Source organism: Diaphorina citri, unplaced genomic scaffold, assembly GCF_000475195.1.
Source record: "Diaphorina citri unplaced genomic scaffold, Diaci psyllid genome assembly version 1.1 scaffold131, whole genome shotgun sequence".
In the NCBI taxonomy this organism is placed as follows: Eukaryota; Metazoa; Arthropoda; class Insecta; order Hemiptera; family Psyllidae; genus Diaphorina; species Diaphorina citri.
This window is the reverse complement of record NW_007377568.1, coordinates 267,374-288,477: the sequence shown is the minus strand read 5'-3', so window position 1 is coordinate 288,477 and position 21,104 is coordinate 267,374. Positions and strand designations below refer to the sequence as shown.

The window sequence follows — 21,104 nt, the reverse complement described above, 5'->3', positions numbered from 1 at the left end:
AACATACGTTGACAGAAATCTCCCACATTATAAACAGTGTACTTGCTGAGGTAGTGGATGAAATCGATAAACCTTCTGTAACAGCAGAAAATAATATGCATATTATACCTCGAGTGAAAGATTTGGATACATTTGACCCAAATGTAACCAAGGCTAATGTTGAGGACAAAACAAATAAAACTAGCGTTGATGAAGCTATCAATACCCCGATGGCTGTTGCCTACTGAAGTATCTCAGAGTGTAGATAGAATGGTTGCCAAAATAGAAGGAATAGAATCTAAATCAGAAGGAAAAGATATGAACAACACAGCTTTGAAAGCAAAAAACACTGAACATACGTTGACAGAAATCTCCCACATTATAAACAGTGTACTTGGTGAGGTAGTAGATGAAATCGATAAGCCTTCTGTAACAGCAGAAAACAATATGAATATTATACCTCGAGTGAAAGATTTGGATACATTTGACCCAAATGTAACCAAGGCTAATGTTGAGGATAAAACAAATAAAACTAGCGTTGATGAAGCTATCAATACCCCGATGGCTGTTGCTCAGACTTTCAGAGCAACCTCTTTTTACTTTTCTCATTTTATCTTCAACAGATCTACGTACTGTCATATTACTCGTACACTATCTAACTGGGTTGTTTCCTTGATGTTTTAAGTACCCCATATTATTATACCTTCCAGTTACAGATCAAAATAATTCACTTTCATACCACGGAAATCATTCAACAACAAATATTGTGCAAAATATGAAGTATCACCAGAAAAATGTGAAAAAAGATTTCATAAATGAAGAAATCAATTTCAAATTAGAAAAGTCTTCTTCAAAATCAAGTATTGATTTGAAAAATTTCAGAAAACCTAAGTATGACACAAACGGTAATTTTTCAGGGAACCTTTCAAGCAAAAAGTTGAAAACGGTCCAAAGTTTAGAACTTTTGTCAGATGAAAAATTTAGCACTTTAACATCAGTGTTCTCTGTGAAACAAAACATCAAAAGAAATAGTAAGGAGACAGAAGAAAATTCGAGTTTTCTGAAGAAGTTATTAGACGATGCCGATATTATTACAGAGAAAGGACGGTCCAAAGTTTAGAACTTTTGTCAGATGAAAAATTTAGCACTTTAACATCAGTGTTCTCTGTGAAACAAAACATCAAAAGAAATAGCAAGGAGACAGAAGAAAATTCGAGTTTTCTGAAGAAGTTATTAGACAATGCCGATATTATTACAGAGAAAGGGTTAGAACAAATATCGTCTGAGAGTAAGTCTATGACAAAGAATATCAATTCTTCTTCAGTGACTCTATCATGGGCAAACGAAAGATATAACGAACCACCCCAGTTTTCAGACCGGAAAAAGGGGACTCAAAATAATTCAGTGGAAAAATTAATCCCTTCAATGTTTACAGACTTGAAAAAAGAACTCCTTAAAAAATCAAAGAACCTTCTTGCGTTGAGAAATGAACAGAACACAAAACGAAAGATATAACGAACCACCCCAGTTTTCAGACCGGAAAAAGGGGACTCAAAATAATTCAGTGGAAAAATTAATCCCTTCAATGATTACAGACTTGAAAAAAGAACTCCTTAAAAAATCAAAGAACCTTCTTGCGTTGAGAAATGAACAGAACACCGAAAACTTATCCAGAACAAAAGTAACCAAACAATTATTACTCAATTCTAACAAGAATCCTGTGGTTTTCACTAGTTCTCCAAAGCGAAAAATTAATTTAGCTTCCATCAATATACCTTCCTTGCAGTCTAGTAACAGTCGATTTGAAATGACTTCCTTGAATTCAAAAGTAACAAAGGTAAATGCTGAGGATGTCAAAGATGATCAGCTTAACTGTTCCATCATCTCCACTTACGTTGAAAAGTCAGACAAGTCAGTGCTCAGCTTGGAAGATTACAATCCACAATCTGACTCAGCCTAAGTAACAAAGGTAAATGCTGAGGATGTCAAAGATGATCAGCTTAACTGTTCCATCATCTCCACTTACGTTGAAAAGTCAGACAAGTCAATGCTCAGCTTGGAAGATTACAATCCACAATCTGACTCAGCCTGTAAACCTGGTGTCCAACCATATCAACTTTTAAATAGCAGATGCTTAGATTTAATCACCAAAAATAGTTCATCGGTCCAATCAAATGGAGTAGAGAATAAAACACCTGAATCTGGAACACTGAATACCCATTTGGTTAATGATAACAAGAGCAGTAACTGTAGAAAGTGTCCAACCATATCAACTTTTAAATAGCAGATGCTTAGATTTAATCACCAAAAATAGTTCATCGGTCCAATCAAATGGAGTAGAGAAAAAAACACCTGAATCTGGAACATTGAATACCCATTTGGTTAATGATAACAAGAGCAGTAACTGTAGAACGCAAGACAGTTTCCAACCCTATCAAGTTGTTATTATGAAGGCAAACAAAGTACAGAAAGCATCTACTTTGGAAAGTTTGCTAAATAATAACAAGAGCAGCATATCTGGAAATCAAATGGCACAACCTTCTCAAGTTGTGTCTAAGGTAATCAACAAACAAACTAGTGCTGTTACCGTTTACAATGATTCCGGAACCATTATGAAGGCAAACAAAGTACAGAAAGCATCTACTTTGGAAAGTTTGCTAAATAATAACAAGAGCAGCATATCTGGAAATCAAATGGAACAACCTTCTCAAGTTGTGTCTAAGGTAATCAACAAACAAACTAGTGCTGTTACCGTTTACAATGATTCCGGAACGAAATCAGCAGCAAAGGTTGATACTTACTTTGACGTGCACAAATATATCAGACGTTTACCTCAGAAGCAAAATAACTTTATCATTAGAAAACCATCACCCATCAAGTTGACAGCAAAACGGAAAATGGATGTAACAAACAATATTCCCACCAAAACATCAGATGATGTTCAAACAATGGATTCACATTCTACTGACGACAAGCAGTCTATAAATTCAGAAGCAAAATAACTTTATCATTAGAAAACCATCACCCATCAAGTTGACAGCAAAACGGAAAATGGATGTAACAAACAATATTCCCGCCAAAACATCAGATGATGTTCAAACAATGGATTCACATTCTACTGACGACATGCAGTCTATAAACAGATCCATGATCGAGGCAACAAATGGTAAGTAAAATAAAGAGGTGTTAAGTATATTTAACCGAAAGGTTTTCAGCCAAGCTTTTACAAATGTTCATCTTAAAATGGCTCAACTATTTCTTTTTTCGCTAGCCCTCCAAATTAGGTACTGATTTACTGATTGTCTATCCATCTACGTATTATCAAGTCGGAAATAGCAATATGAATATTGATATTAGTGATGTCCAGCAATCGCGAGGTATTGTCAACGATATGCAACCAACAAATAGTAGTGTGGAATATGTACAGCAAGTGCAAACAGCAATATGAATATTGATATTAGTGATGTCCAGCAATCGCGAGGTATTGTCAACTATATGCAACCAACAAATAGTAGTGTGGAATATGTACAGCAAGTGCAAAAAGCAATATGAATATTGATATTAGTGATGTCCAGCAATCGCGAGGTATTGTCAACTATATGCAACCAACAAATAGTAGTGTGGAATATGATCAAGTGCAAAAAACAGTGAATGGAATAGATCAAGATCAAAAGATAGTCAATGAGATCCAGGAAGCACAAGGCACTATTGATGAAATACAGCCGGTAAAAACCTGTGTAAATGATATACAACAAGTCCAAAAAACAATCAATGAAACACAGGAAGTACAAAGGGTGGTCAATGAACTACAGAAAACACAAGTCATAGTAAATGAAATACAAGACGTTCAAGGAGCTATCAATGAAAAACAAACACAAGAGATACACAACAAAATACAGGAAGCACAAAGGAAGGTCGATGAAATGCAGCAAGTACAAGGAACTATCAATCAAATACAAGAAGCACATGAATTAAATGAAAGGAAAAATACTTTCCTTGCAAATAGTAACATAAATTTAGTCACTAGTGTACATTCGAGCAGCTCTGTGTTCAGTTATATTCAAAATGAACATAACTACTTGGTTCCTGACAGTGATCAAAATCATACTCATTTGTACAGCGAAAATGACAAAATTATGGACATGGATCTTACAAATTTAGAGACAAGTTCAGTTACAAATAATCCAAAAAACAATCAATGAAACACAGGAAGTACAAAGGGTGGTCAATGAACTACAGAAAACACAAGTCATAGTAAATGAAATACAAGAAGTTCAAGGAGCTATCAATGAAAAACAAACACAAGAGATAGACAACAAAATACTGGAAGCACAAAGGAAGGTCGATGAAATGCAGCAAGTACAAGGAACTATCAATCAAATACAAGAAGCACATGAATTAAATGAAAGGAAAAATACTTTCCTTGCAAATAGTAACATAAATTTAGTCACTAGTGTACATTCGAGCAGCTCTGTGTTCAGTTATATTCAAAATGAACATAACTACTTGGTTCCTGAAAGTGATCAAAATCATACTCATTTGTACAGCGAAAATGACAAAATTATGAACATGGATCTTACAAATTTAGAGACAAGTTCAGTTACAAATAATAGTCGTACACTATCTAACTGGGTTGTTTCCTTGATGTTTTAAGTACCCCATATTATTATACCTTCCAGTTACAGATCAAAATAATTCACTCAACATTATGCAAGATCAGAAGACCTACGCATGGAGTCAGTCTATGAAACTATTCAATACAATATTGAATAAAAATAATTCTCGCGCAATCACGAGTAGAAATGGCCCTAGCAACAATACGACATCGATTGTACCTAGTACACCGAAATCAGCTTTCATAGGTAAGTAATGAGTGGAAGTTTGTGTGTGCAAATGGGTTCAAAATGCCATTCGCCTAACTATTACAACCCTACTTTTAATTTCGGGGGGATCTGACTTGAGTTCCGATCCGAAAAATATTTCTAACGATGTTAGTAAGCCAAGTGATGAAATACCAACCCTTAATATTGAAACAGTAAAGCCAGATGTTGATAACTTGAACCAGAGCATTTGTAATAATGTCGAAATAGACCAAGAAACAAGTGAGGTTATGAATAACATTCTGGATAAAGTAGATGATATTGTACATAGTCCTCCAGAAATAACTCGGAGTATTATTGACAACATTGTAGCTAGAGTTGAAGAAATTGTGGAGACGCCACCCGATGTAACAAACAAGGTTATGGACAATATTATAACTCGAGTAGAAGAAATAACTGAAGAAAATAATCGAGCGGAAATAACCGAGATAAGTAAGTAATGAGTGGAAGTTTGTGTGTGCAAATGGGTTCAAAATGCCATTCGCCTAACTATTACAACCCTACTTTTAATTTCGGGGGGGATCTGACTTGAGTCCCGACAGGTTTTCAGCCAAGCTTTTACAAATGTTCATCTTAAAATGGCTCAACTATTTCTTTTTTCGCTAGCCCTCCAAATTAGGTACTGATTAACTCGGAGTTTGGATGCAAAACATTAGGAGCTAGAGTTTGAGCAACCTCTTTTTACTTTTCTCATTTTATCTTCAACAGATCTACGTACTGTCATATTACTCGTACACTATCTAACTGGGTTGTTTCCTTGATGTTTTAAGTACCCCATATTATTATACCTTCCAGTTACAGATCAAAATAATTCACTCAACATTATGCAAGATCAGAAGACCTACGCATGGAGTCAGTCTATGAAACTATTCAATACAATATTGAATAAAAATAATTCTCGCGCAATCACGAGTAGAAATGGCCCTAGCAACAATACGACATCGATTGTACCTAGTACACCGAAATCAGCTTTCATAGGTAAGTAATGAGTGGAAGTTTGTGTGTGCAAATGGGTTCAAAATGCCATTCGCCTAACTATTACAACCCTACTTTTAATTTCGGGGGGGATCTGACTTGAGTCCCGACTGTGATATCCGAGTTGACTTTCATCAAGAATATAATTGCGAGTGTAGAAAACTTTCTTGGACCATCAGTATGCGATCAGAAAAAGAAACAAATTGACAACATATCTAGCTCGAATGAAAACCTTATGGATAAGAAATTAACGCAAAGCAATGAAACCATGTCCAGTCTTGAGAAAAGCATGATGGAAACAAGAGAAAGCTTTCTAGCGGCAACATGGAACATAAATGTAGAAAGTAACATCATGATGATAAATTCAGGAGGTACTCGTCGTTTCAATGAAAAAAGTATGACACTGAAAATATCGAACTTTGATCGCGTTCAATCCAATCAGAAAAATCTTTCCACTTTGATTAATGTTGAAATGAACTGTACCAAACAGCAAGAAGACGTGCTCAATCAATTTGAAGAATTGAATCGGAAATTGGAGGATGTTAAAATAGAACCATCGGGAAGTGAAGTTTGTGTGAAAGATCAATCAATGGAGTGCGTACCAGACTATACTCCATATTATCCTGATGAAAATGAGTTCAATCCAGTAGAAGCCCCTGAATTTAAAATAAACCCTTTTGAATGCAACGCTCTCTTAGCGAAATACCCTTCCAATCCTTGCACGGATATAATGCCCAAGATACCCAATGGAAATGTTCCTGAGAACAGTCGAACTACATTTGAAGAATTCACGGATAGTAATGTACAAGAGAGTGATGATTTGGATAATATTCAAATTGAGAAAGAAGATTTTGGTATAATCAATTTGGCCATTGATGAATATCTACAGGAGGAAGGAAAAGCTGATCAAAATATATATCAGAATGGAGTTTCACCATCTAATACTTATACGGTGAGTATTTTTACTTTATAAAATAGGTGACTTAATGTTATTAACTCAATTACTTGTAAATTGATTATATGATGCAAAATTAAGATATTCTTGTGTTTCTTCAGTGTTTAATCTCAACTACCTGTACATGATTCGACCTAATTAGAATATTTGGTTTTCTCCCCCTCTTAGAACGTGATCTACCTAATGAAGTTTTGTAAAATGTTCTGTTTCCAGGATTTCCGATATCAAATGGACACCTCTTCATACCAATACACGTCAAACCAACAAGACAGCTCACATTTTATGGTCGACTCGGTAAATCCAACCTACAGGAACGGGTTTTATGATGCATCAACAATACCAAACCAGCTGTCTATGCAGCAACCAATGGGTAAACCTTCTCCTTATGCAGGTTTGTGCTTTGATTTCATAATATTATAATATTTTCCTCAGGTAAATCAGCGAAAAAGTTCTTAGACTGTGTGAATTGGAAAATTACAGAGACAATTGCAAACAGCTTTGCCACTGTGAATGAAGCAGTTCCTCACGATAGCAGTTCATGTAGGTGAACACAATTCAACCTTAGCCCAATACGTCACACACAAAAAGCCCAATCCGAGGCTTAGCTGTAGGGGCAAACAGCCCTAAAGGATAAGTTAAGTTTCTACGAATCTTGCCCAATACGTAGTTACTTACGTCCCATATATTGTTAACATGTTAACAACAAGTCAACTTGAGGTTCTAGATTCAGTTCCTCACGATAGCAGTTCATGTAGGTGAACACAATTCAACCTTAGCCCAATACGTCATACACAAAAAGCCCAATCCGAGGCTTAGCTGTAGAGGCAAACAGCCCTAAAGGATGAGTTAAGTTTCTACGAATCTTGGCCAAATATTTGTCCAGACCTCATCCGTTGACACGAACTTGTCTGTGGTACGTATTTTGACATATTGTTTATGTTTACTATTGGTCTTTTTTCATTGATTTTCTTTTTTTCGGACAGTGTATTTTCCGGGATGTTTGTACATAATTATGTTTAGGATGTGTTAGAATAGAATATACCTTGTTTGTCCTGCCAGAATGAGACAGAAAAGTCCCTTTAATCCCGCAGTCTAAACAAGGTCCTATACATTTCAGCGGAAACACCAAAAATGTTAACACATTTTTAACCCATTTCCACTGATCTGATCGACTTGAAAATGGGGTATTCGACTTTTTTAACCCTGCACCAAGATACTACTGTTTTGGGGATTCTGTTTGGTTTCAGACCAGTTCATCGACCATAGTACCGTGTGTGTACAAAGTGTACGGCTGTCCAGCTCGCTTCTCGACCTCTGATATTCTCCAACATGAGTTCACCTGTCCCTATCAATGCATTAAGTGTCCGACTCTAGCCTGCAAATGGTATGAGCCACTCTTATTTTTCAACCAACATGTGTTGACAGTAAGTCTTCCAAGTACAAAATCTCGTACCAAACCCTATACTTTGAACATGTGTGTTGACAGTAAGTCTTCCAAGTACAAAATCTCGTACCAAACCCTATACTTTGAACATGAATAAAACTAGATCGCGGGTTCGATTTCCGCCCCGGGCGGACTTTATCCTAAACGGATAAGCTTCGTTCTCGGAACGGTTGGCTTTCTCCTATCCTGTCTTCCTTATCTCTTCGCTTTCGGGAACTCACTGATTCACTCACTCACTCATACTAATTCTAACCCACTTCTAGATGTGCTAGGGAGATGCTGTTTTCACCATTGGATTCCTTAATTTTTGTACATAGGACAGTAAGTCTTCCAAGTACAAAATCTCGTACCAAACCCTATACTTTGAACATGAATAAAACTAGATCGCGGGTTCGATTTCCGCCCGGGGCGGACTTTATCCTAAACTGATAAGCTTCGTTCTCGGAACGGTTGGTTTTCTTCTATCCTGTCTTCCTTATCTCTTCGCTTTCGGGACGATAAGACCTTAGCAGTCACACTTCCCTAAAAAAAAGTTTCACCTAGCTATTTTTTATTTTATTTATTTTTTTTTTCTGGTTTCATTATTAAATTATTTGATAACGAACAGATTGTACGATATTTCCTCGCTCCTAATGTATCATTGAAGTTAACGTTTCCCGTGGTTAGTGTCCGGATGGGTGACCATCTGGATAATCGCGTACTGGTGCTTGGCCGGCTCCACTCGGGGTGGGTGAGGTTAATGTGTTCGTGGGTAGAGTTGTTAACTGCCGGCTTGACTTCGATCTCAAAGTGTAGCCCCAGCCATAAGGTACTTGTTTGGAAAATGTTCAGATTGTTTCAGGCATGTATCGCAAAGCATGTTTCCTCTAGAGAAGAGGGATATTCTACCGTAAAAACAGCAACTACAGGGTGCGGCGCGGTAATTTACTTTTTTTGAAACTTCGATTAAAAAAAGGCTGTTATCCTTAACTGATAATAATGCTGAATTATTATCAAGAAATGTCGTACTGGTGCTGGGCCGGCCCCACTCGTGGTGGGTGAGGTTAATGTGTTGGCCCCAGCCATAAGGTACTTGTTTGGAAAATGTTCCAGATTGTTTCAGGTATGTATCGCAATCTTTCAGACATGTATCGCAAAGCATGTTTCCTCTAGAGAAGAGGGATATTCTACCGTAAAAACAGCAACTACAGGGTGCGGCACGGTAATTTACTAGTTCCGATCCGAAAAATATTTCTAACGATGTTAGTAAGCCAAGTGATGAAATACCAACCCTTAATATTGAATCAGTAAAGCCAGATGCTGTCAACTTGAACCAGAGCATTTGTAATAATGTCGAAATAGATCAAGAAACAAGTGAGGTTATGAATAACATTCTAGATAAAGTAGATGATATTGTACATAGTCCTCCAGAAATAACTCGGAATATTATTGACAACATTGTAGCTAGAGTTGAAGAAATTGTGGAGACGCCACCCGATGTAGCAAACAAGATTATGGACAATATTATAACTCGAGTAGAAGAAATAACCGAAGAAAATAATCGAGCGGAAGTAACCGAGATAATGGACTATTTGGTGGATAAGATAGAAAGAAATGTAGATGACTCTACTGAAGTATCTCAGAGTGTAGATAGAATGGTTGCCAAAATAGAAGGAATAGAATCTAAATCAAAAGGAAAAGAATTCAAATGACGACCGCCATTGACGATACACTCTGGAGGCGATTTCTGAGATTTCGCTCTACTTTTCTAAAATTGCAACAGGTAAACGGCCTATTTCTCGGCGAATGTCAATAACCCCGTTAGGTTTCCTCAAATCCAAAGTTCACAATGATCGTAAAAGAACAACTGAAGATTTTAAGCACAACATTCGCCGCGTAATGGGCCGTATACCTGTTGCAATTATCAAGAAATGTTGGAAATTTGATTTTATGAAGGTTTGAAGAGTCCACCATTCAAATGACGACCGCCATTGACGATACACTCTGGAGGCGATTTCTGAGATTTCGCTCTACTTTTCTAAAATTGCAAACAGGTATACGGCATATTTCTCGGCGAATGTCAATAACCCCGTTAGGTTTCCTCAAATCCAAAGTTTACAATGGTCGTAAAAGAACAACTGAAGAGTTTAAGCACAACATTCGCCGTATACCTGTTGCAATTTTAGAAAAGTAGAGCGGAATCTCAGAAATCGCCTCCAGAGTGTATCGTCAATGGTGGTCGTCATTTGAATGGTGGACTCTTCAAACCTTCATAAAATCAAATTTCCAACATTTCTTGATAATTATTCAGCATTAATCATCAGTTAAGGATAACAGACTTTTTTAATCGAAGTTCCAAAAAAGTAAATTACCGCGCCGCACCCTGTACTACTCTAGTTTAGATGTGTAGGTATGTATAATGTACTTAAATTTTAGATTTTATAAGTGAAACGTTCTGTTCTAAACGGAGCTACATTCTGTTCCAATGATCGTAAAAGAACAACTGAAGATTTTAAGCACAACATTCGCCGCGTAATGGGCCGTATACCTGTTGCAATGTTGGAAAAGTAGAGCGAAATCTCAGAAATCGCATCCAGAGTGTATCGTCAATGGCGGTCGTCATTTGAATGGTGGACTCTTCAAACCTTCATAAAATCAAATTTCCAACATTTCTTGATAATAATTCAGCATTAATCACCAGTTAAGGATAACAGCCTTTTTTTTAATCGAAGTTCCAAAAAAGTAAATTACCACGCCGCACCCTGTACTACTCTAGTTTAGATGTGTAGGTATGTACTTAAATTGTCGTCATTTGAATGGTGGACTCTTCAAACCTTCATAAAATCAAATTTCCCACATTTCTTGATAATAATTCAGCATTAGGTAATCATCAGTTAAGGATAACAGCCTTTTTTTAATCGAAGTTCCAAAAAAGTAAATTACCGCGCCGCACCCTGTACTACTCTAGTTTAGATATGTATATGTATTATGTAGGTATGTACTTAAATTTTAGATTTTATAAGTGAAACGTTCTGTTCTAAACGGAGCTACATTCTGTTTCGCAGCAACATTTGCAGCATGTAGAGGATTCAAGACGAGCTTTGTTCCTCATTCAATTGGATCAGAAGAATCAAGTGTTCTTTCAGAAGAGTGACCCCTACGTGTATACGTTCATCACTGTGCTGCCTCATTTTATTCGGGGTCAAGTCGGGGTAAGTATTTGTAAATATTTATAGAGTTCGATCCCCGGCATTGACAAAAATTTGAATTTGTATTTCGAATGTAATTATTACTTTTTTGTGTATTCTTGTTGACCAAGCACATAAATGGGAAGTATTGTGTCTCTTATCGCTTATCTAATGACTAATGAGGACAATAAGGAAAAATAACAAGATTTGCAACGTGCATGCTACGATAGAAAACAAAGCCCAAAGGTTGCAGTTGTCTAAGGTATTCGATTTGTCGTGGAGACTGTGGTTTGAACCTCAATGTCTCTTATCGCTTATCTAATGACTAATGAGGACAATAAGGAAAAATAACAAGATTTGCAACGTGCATGCTACGATAGAAAACAAAGGCCAAAGGTTGCAGTTGTCTAAGTCGCTTATCTAATGACTAATGAGGACAATAAGGAAAAATAACAAGATTTGCAACGTGCATGCTACGATAGAAAACAAAGCCCAAAGGTAGCAGTTGTCTAAGGTATTCGATTTGTCGTGGAGACTGCGGTTTGAACCCCAGCAGTCACATAAATAATTCAGTAGGGACTTTGTGCGATTAGGCAGCAACCTTGTATCCCATAAACTAACTATTGGTTAGACTGCTGAGGTAAAGGGCCTTTTGAGTCCTATTCGGGCAGAAAAAACAAGATATACTTATTCTATCCTAACTAGTTTTTCCTGTACGTTTCTCCTCAGTTTATTCGGACAGACCGTTTGTGCGATTAGGCAGCAACCTTGTATCCCATAAACTAACTATTGGTTAGACTGCTGCGGTAAAGGGACTTTTGAGTCCTATTCGGGCAGAAAAAACGAGATATACTTATTCTATCCTAACTAGTTTTTCCTGTACGTTTCTCCTCAGTTTATTCGGACAGACCGTCTGGAGCACAATCATCACTACATATCTCTTAACATCAAATCATTCGGTGTCCTCCGTACTCGTCTTACATGCCCCGTACCCATGTTCCTAGGGGAGAACAAATTCTACAACATTCCAGGCAAGAAGACCAGGTTCCTTATCAAGCGAAGTCCCTCGGGACAAGAGCCCAAGCATTTGGAACTATTCAGCGAGATTATAGTACCGCAAGTTTCCGTTCAAATTAGTCGCGAAGAGAGAGCTGTCGCTGAAAGTTGGGTGGAATGTACCTCTGTACCAGCCCCCCGACCTACCCCTGTCCTCAAGACAGGCACACATGTCAAGATAGGCACCATTAATCCTATCACTAAACCCAAACCAGTTGAGAGTAAAATAGCGGGGCCTCTGAGTGTGAAGAACAGACTGGAGAAGAACAAAGCTAAGAATTCCCTTGCGAAAATTGACAAAAAGCAGAAATTGGCCCCTCTTGTTATTAAGAATTTAAAATCCAAATTGGTGCACACCTTGGAAAGTTCACAGTCGAGCTCGAAAGAGACCAAGGCGAATACCAAATCCACACAAGTGGATAAACGCGAAATGTCCGGTGATAATTCTTATTCAGAATTGATAGAAAAGTCCGACTTGGTTTCAAATCAGAATGGGTCTAATGTTGCGTCTACAAATATGCCTTCAACAAAGACTCCCAATCCAACATCAAATTCATCTCGAGCCAATCCAAACGCCAACCCTAATTCATGCTGTAGTTTTTTTATGAAAAAAAAAAAAAAAAAAAATACATAAAAATGGCGACAGTCGAGAGATGGGAGTAAAAATGGGGCATTACGGGATGGAAATGGCCGGAATTTAATGAAAATAGCGCGAAACATCCTAGCAACATTATCCCACATCTACCATCCTCGTGAAGGCAGTAAAAAATTGCGGAGATGAATTTCAGCCAAATGGTTTTTCATTTGATCATTTCCCATCAGCAGAGGTTATTGAGGTTTCCATTGATGTGGCGTGGATGTGAGTGAGATATATAAAAATAACTACTCTTTTCAGTGAATTACTCAGTGATGTGTGGTTGTGTAGCGATACCTTTACCTACCTATAGCAATTGTGAGTGAGATATATAAAAATAACTACTCTTTTCAGTGAATTACTCAGTGATGTGTGGTTGTGTAGCGATACCTTTACCTACCTATACCTATAGCAACAGGGAATTGAAGACTGAGTTACATGTTTTAGAATCTGACTCATCTGAGTAATCCGTTGATAAAAGTACAGAAAGTTGCATATTGCAAAGACCGTAAGGTCCTTAAAGAACTGTAATAACCTGTCTGGGATTACAGAATAAAGTAAAAGTAAACTTTTTGTACTTTTGGCATATCCGCTAAGTATACTATTTCCCCGCTTACTCGCTCTCTTTCTCCCGCTCTCTCCCTCTCATTCACTTTCTTCCTTTATGTTTCTCTCCCTCTATTTCTTTCCTTCATTCTCATCCTCCATGAATCTTTTATGTATCTTCGTGTAATAATCCCCATAGTAAATCCGAAATGATAAAATCTCCCTTCTTGAAGAACTGTAGGTGTATGGTTGTTCCTCATTTTTTCAATGAAGAAAAAGGAAATTATTTCAATAAGAGGATATGCCAAGGGCAGTATTATTTCTCGTATAAACTACAGCGTCCCAATAAAGTTTCCACTGTTAAATTACAATCCTCATAAAAGTGAGTTACCACCTACTTTTGTATCTTGTAATGGAGGGTTTTCTTGTACATAAACTTTCTAATAGCCCCAACACATAAACGCACGCCCTAGCTGGAAAGTTTCGTTTACCGTTTTGTTTATGTTGGAAGAAATTTTGTAGGAAGCACAATGATGCCATTGCTGAATGTGATTTGGGAAAGTTTCGTTTACCGTTTTGTTTATGTTGGAAGAAATTTTGTAGGAAGCACAACGATGCCATTGCTGAATGTGATTTATAGTTTGGCTGACTCTGGCTGGATTTTAATGTTCGGTTCTTCTTTACTTAATACATAGTTAGAGAATTTACAAAGCGCATTGCAAATTATACTGAGACATCAATCAAGAACTATTGGTACTGTTCAATCTTTATTATATGTGATTTGTAGTTTGTGCTGACTCTGGCTGGATTTTAATGTTCGGTTCTTCTTTACTTAATACATAGTTAGAGAATTTACAAAGCGCTTTGCAAATTATACTGAGACATCAATCAAGAACTATTGGTACTGTTTATCAATCTTTATTAATGTCTACGAAAACAAAGAAATGTCTACGAAGTCCATGAAACTCTGTCGGTATATTACCTGTAATAGGTATCAATTGCTAAAAATAACTAAAGTAAAATGGTACTGTAATGTTGGAAGAAATTTTGTAGGAAGCACAACGATGCCATTGCTGAATGTGATTTATAGTTTGTGCTGACCCTGGCTGGATTTTAATGTTCGGTTCTTCTTTACTTAATACATATTTGGAGAATTTACAAAGCGCATTGCAAATTACACTGAGACATCAATCAAGAACTATTGGTACTGTTCAATCTTTATTGATGTCTACGAAAACAAAGAAATGTCTACGAAGTAGATGAAACTCTGTCGGTATATTACCTGTAATAGGTATCAATTGCTAAAAATAACTAAAGTAAAATGGTACTGTTCAAAATCAAAACTCCAATGAACCTATGAGTCTTGATGGTATGTTATTTTAAAATGTAGCCTCTCAAGGGAAACTGACAAATAAAAAGCTTTTTATTCCTTAATCTAATAGAAAGCTCTGCAAGTTCTATTGTTATTTTAAAATGTAGCCTCTCAAGGGAAACTGACAAATAAAAAGCTTTTTATTCCTTAATCTAATAGAAAGCTCTGCAAATTCTATGGAAGTAATGTGTGCAAATTCTGCTTTCTATTCATATGACAAACGATTCTATCTCAGACGAACTCAAGCTCCTGAAATGCACTGACGACCTTTTTGACAAGTCAATTGTTTGTGTAACCCTTTCCCGCTTCCTCCAAAAGGTCATTAGGTACATACTTACCTCCTAAACAAATTCAGAAATGATGAATGTTCAAGATGCTTTGCATTTTCGAATCAATCTTATCAATCATAGAAAGAGGGCTCTTCCTTTTTTGTCTCTTCCTTTAATTCTGTTTCTTTTTTTACTCCCTCCCTCCTTCATTTTCTCCTCTGTTCTCTTCTTTGCTTAGCTCCGTTGTCTTCTCCCTCTATGCTTTGCATTTTCGAATCAATCTTATCAATCATAGAAAGAGGGCTCTTCCTTTTTTGTCTCTTCCTTTAATTCTGTTTCTTTTTTTTTTCTCCCTCCCTCCTTCATTTTCTCCTCTGTTCTCTTCTTTGCTTAGCTCCGTTGTCTTCTCCCTCCCTCCTTTCCCCTTCCTCTTTCTCAATTGCTTTTTGTTCAATCCTTTCTTTTGTTCTATCTCCTTTCTTTCGTGTCTTATCTCTTTTCTTTCTCTCCTTAATGTCTCTAGAAAGGAGGTTTCCTAGCTACTTAAACAAATATTTGCCTATGCATTGCTTTTTGTTCAATCCTTTCTTTTGTTCTATCTCCTTTCTTTCGTGTCTTATCTCTTTTCTTTCTCTCCTTAATGTCTCTAGAAAAGAGGTTTCCTAGCTACTTAAACAAATATTTGCCTATGTCTTTGCTTCTCAATAGCAAAAGTTTCAAAACTTTGCCTCAAAACTTAACGTCGTAGTAGAGACATCAGCGAAGAAAATCCTCTTTTACTTGTTAGCCTTTTCAACTTCCATGGTCAGCCTAGTGAGCTTGGTTGGTAGTGCGTCTGCCTTGCAAGCGCTAGGCCGCGGGTTAAATCCCTGCCCGCGGCGGATTTCATCCTGGACGGATAATGTTCGTTCTCGGAACGGCTGGCTTTCTCCTATCCTGTCTTCCTACTCTCTTCAATTTCGGGACGATAAGACTTTAGCAGTTACAGTTCCCTTTATCAAACCTCTTCAAAAAAGAAGCCAAAAACTGAACGTGTTCCTTATGGTTATCAGGGCATGGCGAGAAAGTGTTAATTCTCTCAATAAATTTTACAGCTCCTTTTCTCGCAATGTCGTGGGAGTCTTACTTGTTAGCCTTTTCAACTTCCATGGTCAGCCTAGTGAGCTTGGTTGGTAGTGCGTCTGCCTTGCAAGCGCTAGGCCGCGGGTTAGATCCGCCCGGGGCGGATTTTATCCCGGACGGATAATTTTCGTTCTCGGAACGGCTGGCTTTCTCCTATCCTGTCTTCCTACTCTCTTCAACTTCGGGACGATAAGACTTTAGCAGTTACAGTTCCCTTTATCAAACCTCTTCAAAAAAGAAGCCAAAAACTAAACATTTTCCTTATGGTTATGAGGGCATGGCGAGAAAGTGTTAATTCTCTCAATAAATTTTGCAGCTCCTTTTCTCGCAATGTCGTGGGAGTCGATTTTCCTTTGATCTTTTCTTCGTGATAAATTAGTAATATTATTTTCGGCGTTGAAAGATGTCAACCCCCCCTCACCTTTCTTGCGACGTTTTATCATCTTTAATGTATGTTGTATTCTGTGGAGAAAGAAGGGAGGGGGGGAGAGAGAGGGGGGGGTTAACTTTTTGAAAATAACTCCATAGTTTATTTATAAGTAAATTTTCAGTAACAAAAAGTCTTTCCTCCTCTCTCTCTCTCTTGATGTCTTTCTTTCTCTTTCTCTCGTCACTTTACTTTCCACCAAGAAGTTTGCCTTTTTCTTCTGGTATACTCATCTCTCTCTCTCTCTCTCTCTCTCTCTCTCTCTCTCTCTCTCTCTCTCTCTCTCTCTCTCTCTCTCTCTCTCTCACACCGATTTTATTGTCTTGATATTCTTGATATAATGTGTACCTAGGTTGGTAAATATCTCTGCTCTCGTCTTTTCTCTCGACATAATACATTACGTATCACTAAGCAATATTATCACTATTAATAAATATATCAGGTATTAATTGAATAATCGATTATTTGATTTATTGTTTCAGGCCTAACAAATTCGGGTAAAATTCCTAACCTTCAAACCCGCATCCTCCTGGTTACCAGACGAGACTTTACCACTGCACCAGCAAAGCAATTCATTAATTAAAAAGGCACTTATATGTTAAAATTCAGGAAAGAGCCAATGAGCTAATACTACTTCCTTGTCCGTGAGATAGGAAAGGCACCTATCTCACGGTGCGGTGTTGGAATGATATAATGAAACTAATGTTTAGAGACACAACCGAAAGGGGTAAGTGACTTACGTACATTATGAGAATACTTCCTGCTGATGGCAACCGTATGGAACATGCTGATATTGCTGATAGCTGATTATAAAACTTCGTATTTCTACGGCAATATTCAATTAATAAATATATCAGGTATTAATATTGAATAATCGATTATTTGATTTATTGTTTCAGGCCTAACAAATTCGGTAAAATTCCTAACCTTCAAACTTGCATCCTCCTGGTTACCAGACGAGACTTTACCACTGAACCAGCAAAACAATTCATTAATTAAAAAGGCACTTATATGTTAAAATTCAGGAAAGAGCCAATGAGCTAATACTACTTCCTTGTCCGTGAGATAGGAAAGGCACCTATCTCACGGTGCGGTGTTGGAATGATATAATGAAACTTATGTTTAGAGACACAACCGAAAGGGGTAAGTGACTTACGTACATTATGAGAATACTTCCTGCTGATGGCAACCGTATGGAACATGCTGATATTGCTGATAGCTGATTATAAAACTTCGTAAGTTCGTATTTCTACGGCAATATTCAGCATTATGAGAATACTTCCTGCTGATGGCAACCGTATGGAACATGCTGATATTGCTGATAGCTGATTATAAAACTTCGTATTTCTACGGAAATATTCAGGCAACACGTGTACCGGACACTGGGAAAGCAAAATTTTAAAGAAATTCAAAGCCCAAGTTTCACCCTAGGATGAAAATTTCCCACCCCCTCATAAATTATTCGTTTTTCACTTATTATAAGTTGAAAGTACTCCGAGGCTACGCTAACTTCCTGGCTTGGGGTCCAGAATCCCGTGCCTAAGCCCTAAGCTCAGGCAATAATGAGTAAATTCAAAGCCCAAGTTTCACCCTAGGATGAAAATTTCCCACCCCCTCATAAATTATTCGTTTTTCACTTATTATAAGTTGAAAGTATTCCGAGGCTACGCTAACTTCCTGGCTGGGGGTCCAGAATCCCGTGCCTAAGCCCTAAGCTCAGGCAATAATGAGATCTTTTTGGGAATTTTATTCTTTGGTGCGCTCATAATTTTGCAATTTAATGTTTCCAAGTTTCCCCAGTAAAGAAAATATCATTTTATTTATTTTCATACAAAAAGGAACTTTAAGCTCCAGTGCGTGGGTGTTCACATTGGTGCACCTTACCTTTCCAAGTTTCCCCAGTAAAGAAAATATCATTTTATTTATTTTCATACAAGAAGGAACTTTAAGCTCCAGTGCGTGGGTGTTCACATTGGTGCACCTTACTTCGCCTTGCCCCGACCTTAGCGGAAATTAAGCCGTACTGTTACTCAGGGAAGCACCAAACTAATCAATGTTGATTCTTATATAGTGCAATGGTATTATATCATGATTGCACCATGTAGGTAATATCATTAGACGAGGCATGGTGCGCCAGTGTGGACGTGCACTTAGGAAGTTTCAATTTTCCTCTCGTGTTTGAAATTGATTCAATCAGTAGAAAACACGAGATAGAAAAAAATGGCTTTCAATTCAAATTTGAAGTGTGATCGAGTTCACTGTTGTATGAAAAATTTCCACTGATAGAAATAAATCGAGCACCTAACACGAATGTTGAATTATTTCCAATTGTCGAACAAAATCGTTCGACCTATCTATCAGAGGAAAAGAGCAGATTCGAAAGCTAAATGCACTTTCACCAGGGAGCTGCGGCAGGCACGAATTGACTGACAAATTCGATAGCTTTCACAGACAGCGGAGTTGAAGACAAATTATCGGAAACAATTTCCACACGCAATGTCTATCTGTCTCTGTCACGCGGGACTTTTGTATTTCGGTCAGTAGTGTCCTGAGGATATAGTCAGTGACTGATTGGAGGATTGGATTGGGTTTACACTGTTTACACTGTTTACAGTAAGTAATATGGGTCAAGGGGTCATTGCCATATTGGACTTGCAGCTTGCAGGAGTTGCAAATAATCAGAAATTCAGGACCAAAAATAGGTTTCTTCCATTGATGTCAATTCACATTTACTCGCTCTTAGACATATGATTACCAGGTGTTAAAAAATTAACCACAATTAAATTGGTTTTATTGGCGATATCTCGATTTAGGTTTGGCAAATTACTCTTTTTTTGTGATGTCTTACGCAAGTCTACATTTTCTCTTTCAGAGCAATGCCAAAAATCCTGAAACGCCTAGATGGTAACTTGCAAAGCAATATCAGTCCTATTCCTCCAAAACTGCAAGCTATAATCAACACAACCCCGCGTTCACACTGGTACAAGATGAAACTGGAAAGCAAGAAATCATATAACGTAAGATTTACACTGACCTCTTTTTTTGTGATGTCTTACGCAAGTCTACATTTTCTCTTTCAGAGCAATGCCAAAAATCCTGAAACGCCTAGATGGTAACTTGCACAGCAATATCAGTCCTATTCCTCCAAAACTGCAAGCTATAATCAACACAACCCCGCGTTTACACTGGTACAAGATGAAACTGGAAAGCAAGAAATCATATAACGTAAGATTTACACTGACTTTGGGGATCTAAATCTTCTCTCGGAACGATTAATCTTTCCATGGGTGAAATAATGTTAAATGAATATTTTTAGAATGCTAAATGGATCTTCTTCTTTTCCTTCGTCTTTTTCCGTGGCGTTTTTCGTCAGCCTCTCAATCAGCCTTAACTAAGGTGATTGCTTTGCCCTGACATTTGGTTTTGGCCGATCTAAATCTTCTCTCGGAACGAATAATCTTTCCATGGGTGAAATAATGTTAAATGAATATTTTTAGAATGTTAAATGGATCTTCTTCTTTTCCTTCGCCTTTTCCCGTGGCGTTTTTCGTCAGCCTCTCAATCAGCCCTAACTAAGGTGATTGATTTGCCCTGACATTTGGTTTTGGCTACAAATTTTACGAGTGGATGCTCTTCGAACTCAACCTTTGTTAAATGGATAGTAGAAGAATGTTAAATAGTCAGAAGAATGTTAAATAGATGGAAGAATGTTCAGATGGACGTGTGAGGCAATGAATCATTTACTGACTACGGTACCTCTCACCTCATGTCAGCACTGTGGTTCAAAGCTTGCGTGCCTTTGTAATTACTGAGAATGAGGGGACGGAGAAAGAAGAAGAGAAAATGGGAAGAGAGGGAGGGAGAAAGTAGTGGTGTGCTGTTTTGATGATGGATGTACATGAATACATGTCACATCACAAGGAACTTCGGGTTATTGCTTCAAAAGTGTTTTCAGTTTATGTGTGTGGTGGAGTCAGCTTCTTGAACCCTACGAAAACTGTACTATAGAGTTTGGGTAAGGATTATGTCTCTGACAGTAGAAAATAAGTAAGTATAAGCAGGAGGAGAGAGGAGCGAGAGATGGTTAAGAGAGGAATGAGGGGAAATATGAGAGGAGAGAAAGAAAGAATAGAGAAGGGAGAGAGGGAGGAGAAGAACGAGGGAGAAAGATAGTCAGCGAGAAGGCTGAAGAGGATATAGAGAGGGAGAAAGATAGGGACAAGGGCGAAAGAACGAGATAAGAGAGGGGAGAAAGAAGGAGAGAGGGAGGGAGAGGAG

General features: G+C 37.6%; 1 protein-coding gene and 1 long non-coding RNA gene across 3 annotated transcripts in view; both read left to right on the top strand.

The window, feature by feature from the left end:
- Positions 1-234: 234 nt before the first annotated feature.
- LOC103525010 lies at positions 235-13,319 on the top strand. Its single transcript, XM_026820244.1, has 8 exons — positions 235-557; positions 5,964-6,786; positions 7,003-7,180; positions 7,641-7,702; positions 8,037-8,213; positions 11,278-11,424; positions 12,296-13,049; positions 13,279-13,319. Exons 1-8 carry the CDS (start codon positions 250-252, stop codon positions 13,317-13,319), a joined length of 2,490 nt encoding a protein of 829 aa, XP_026676045.1. The 5' UTR covers positions 235-249.
- Positions 13,320-17,309: 3,990 nt separating this feature from the next.
- LOC108254620 overlaps positions 17,310-21,104 on the top strand; it is a 14,989-nt gene continuing 11,194 nt past the window's right edge. Inside the window, exons 1-3 of one of the 2 annotated variants that reach the window (XR_003390253.1) lie at positions 17,310-17,553; positions 19,229-19,439; positions 19,699-19,843. This is a non-coding gene — a long non-coding RNA (uncharacterized LOC108254620). Of the gene's footprint in view, positions 17,554-17,726; positions 17,970-19,228; positions 19,440-19,698; positions 19,844-21,104 lie in introns of those variants that run through there. The other variant, XR_001809922.2, reaches the window with a different exon arrangement.

Coding starts and splice junctions, on each gene's coding strand:
- LOC103525010 (XM_026820244.1), top strand. CDS start 250: ATGGTTGCCAAAATAGAAGGAATAGAATCTAAATCAGAAGGAAAAGAT. Junction 7,181..7,640: donor TAAACCTTCTCCTTATGCAG/GTTTGTGCTTTG, acceptor GGATGAGTTAAG/TTTCTACGAATCTTGGCCAA. Junction 8,214..11,277: donor TCAACCAACATGTGTTGACA/GTAAGTCTTCCA, acceptor TCTGTTTCGCAG/CAACATTTGCAGCATGTAGA.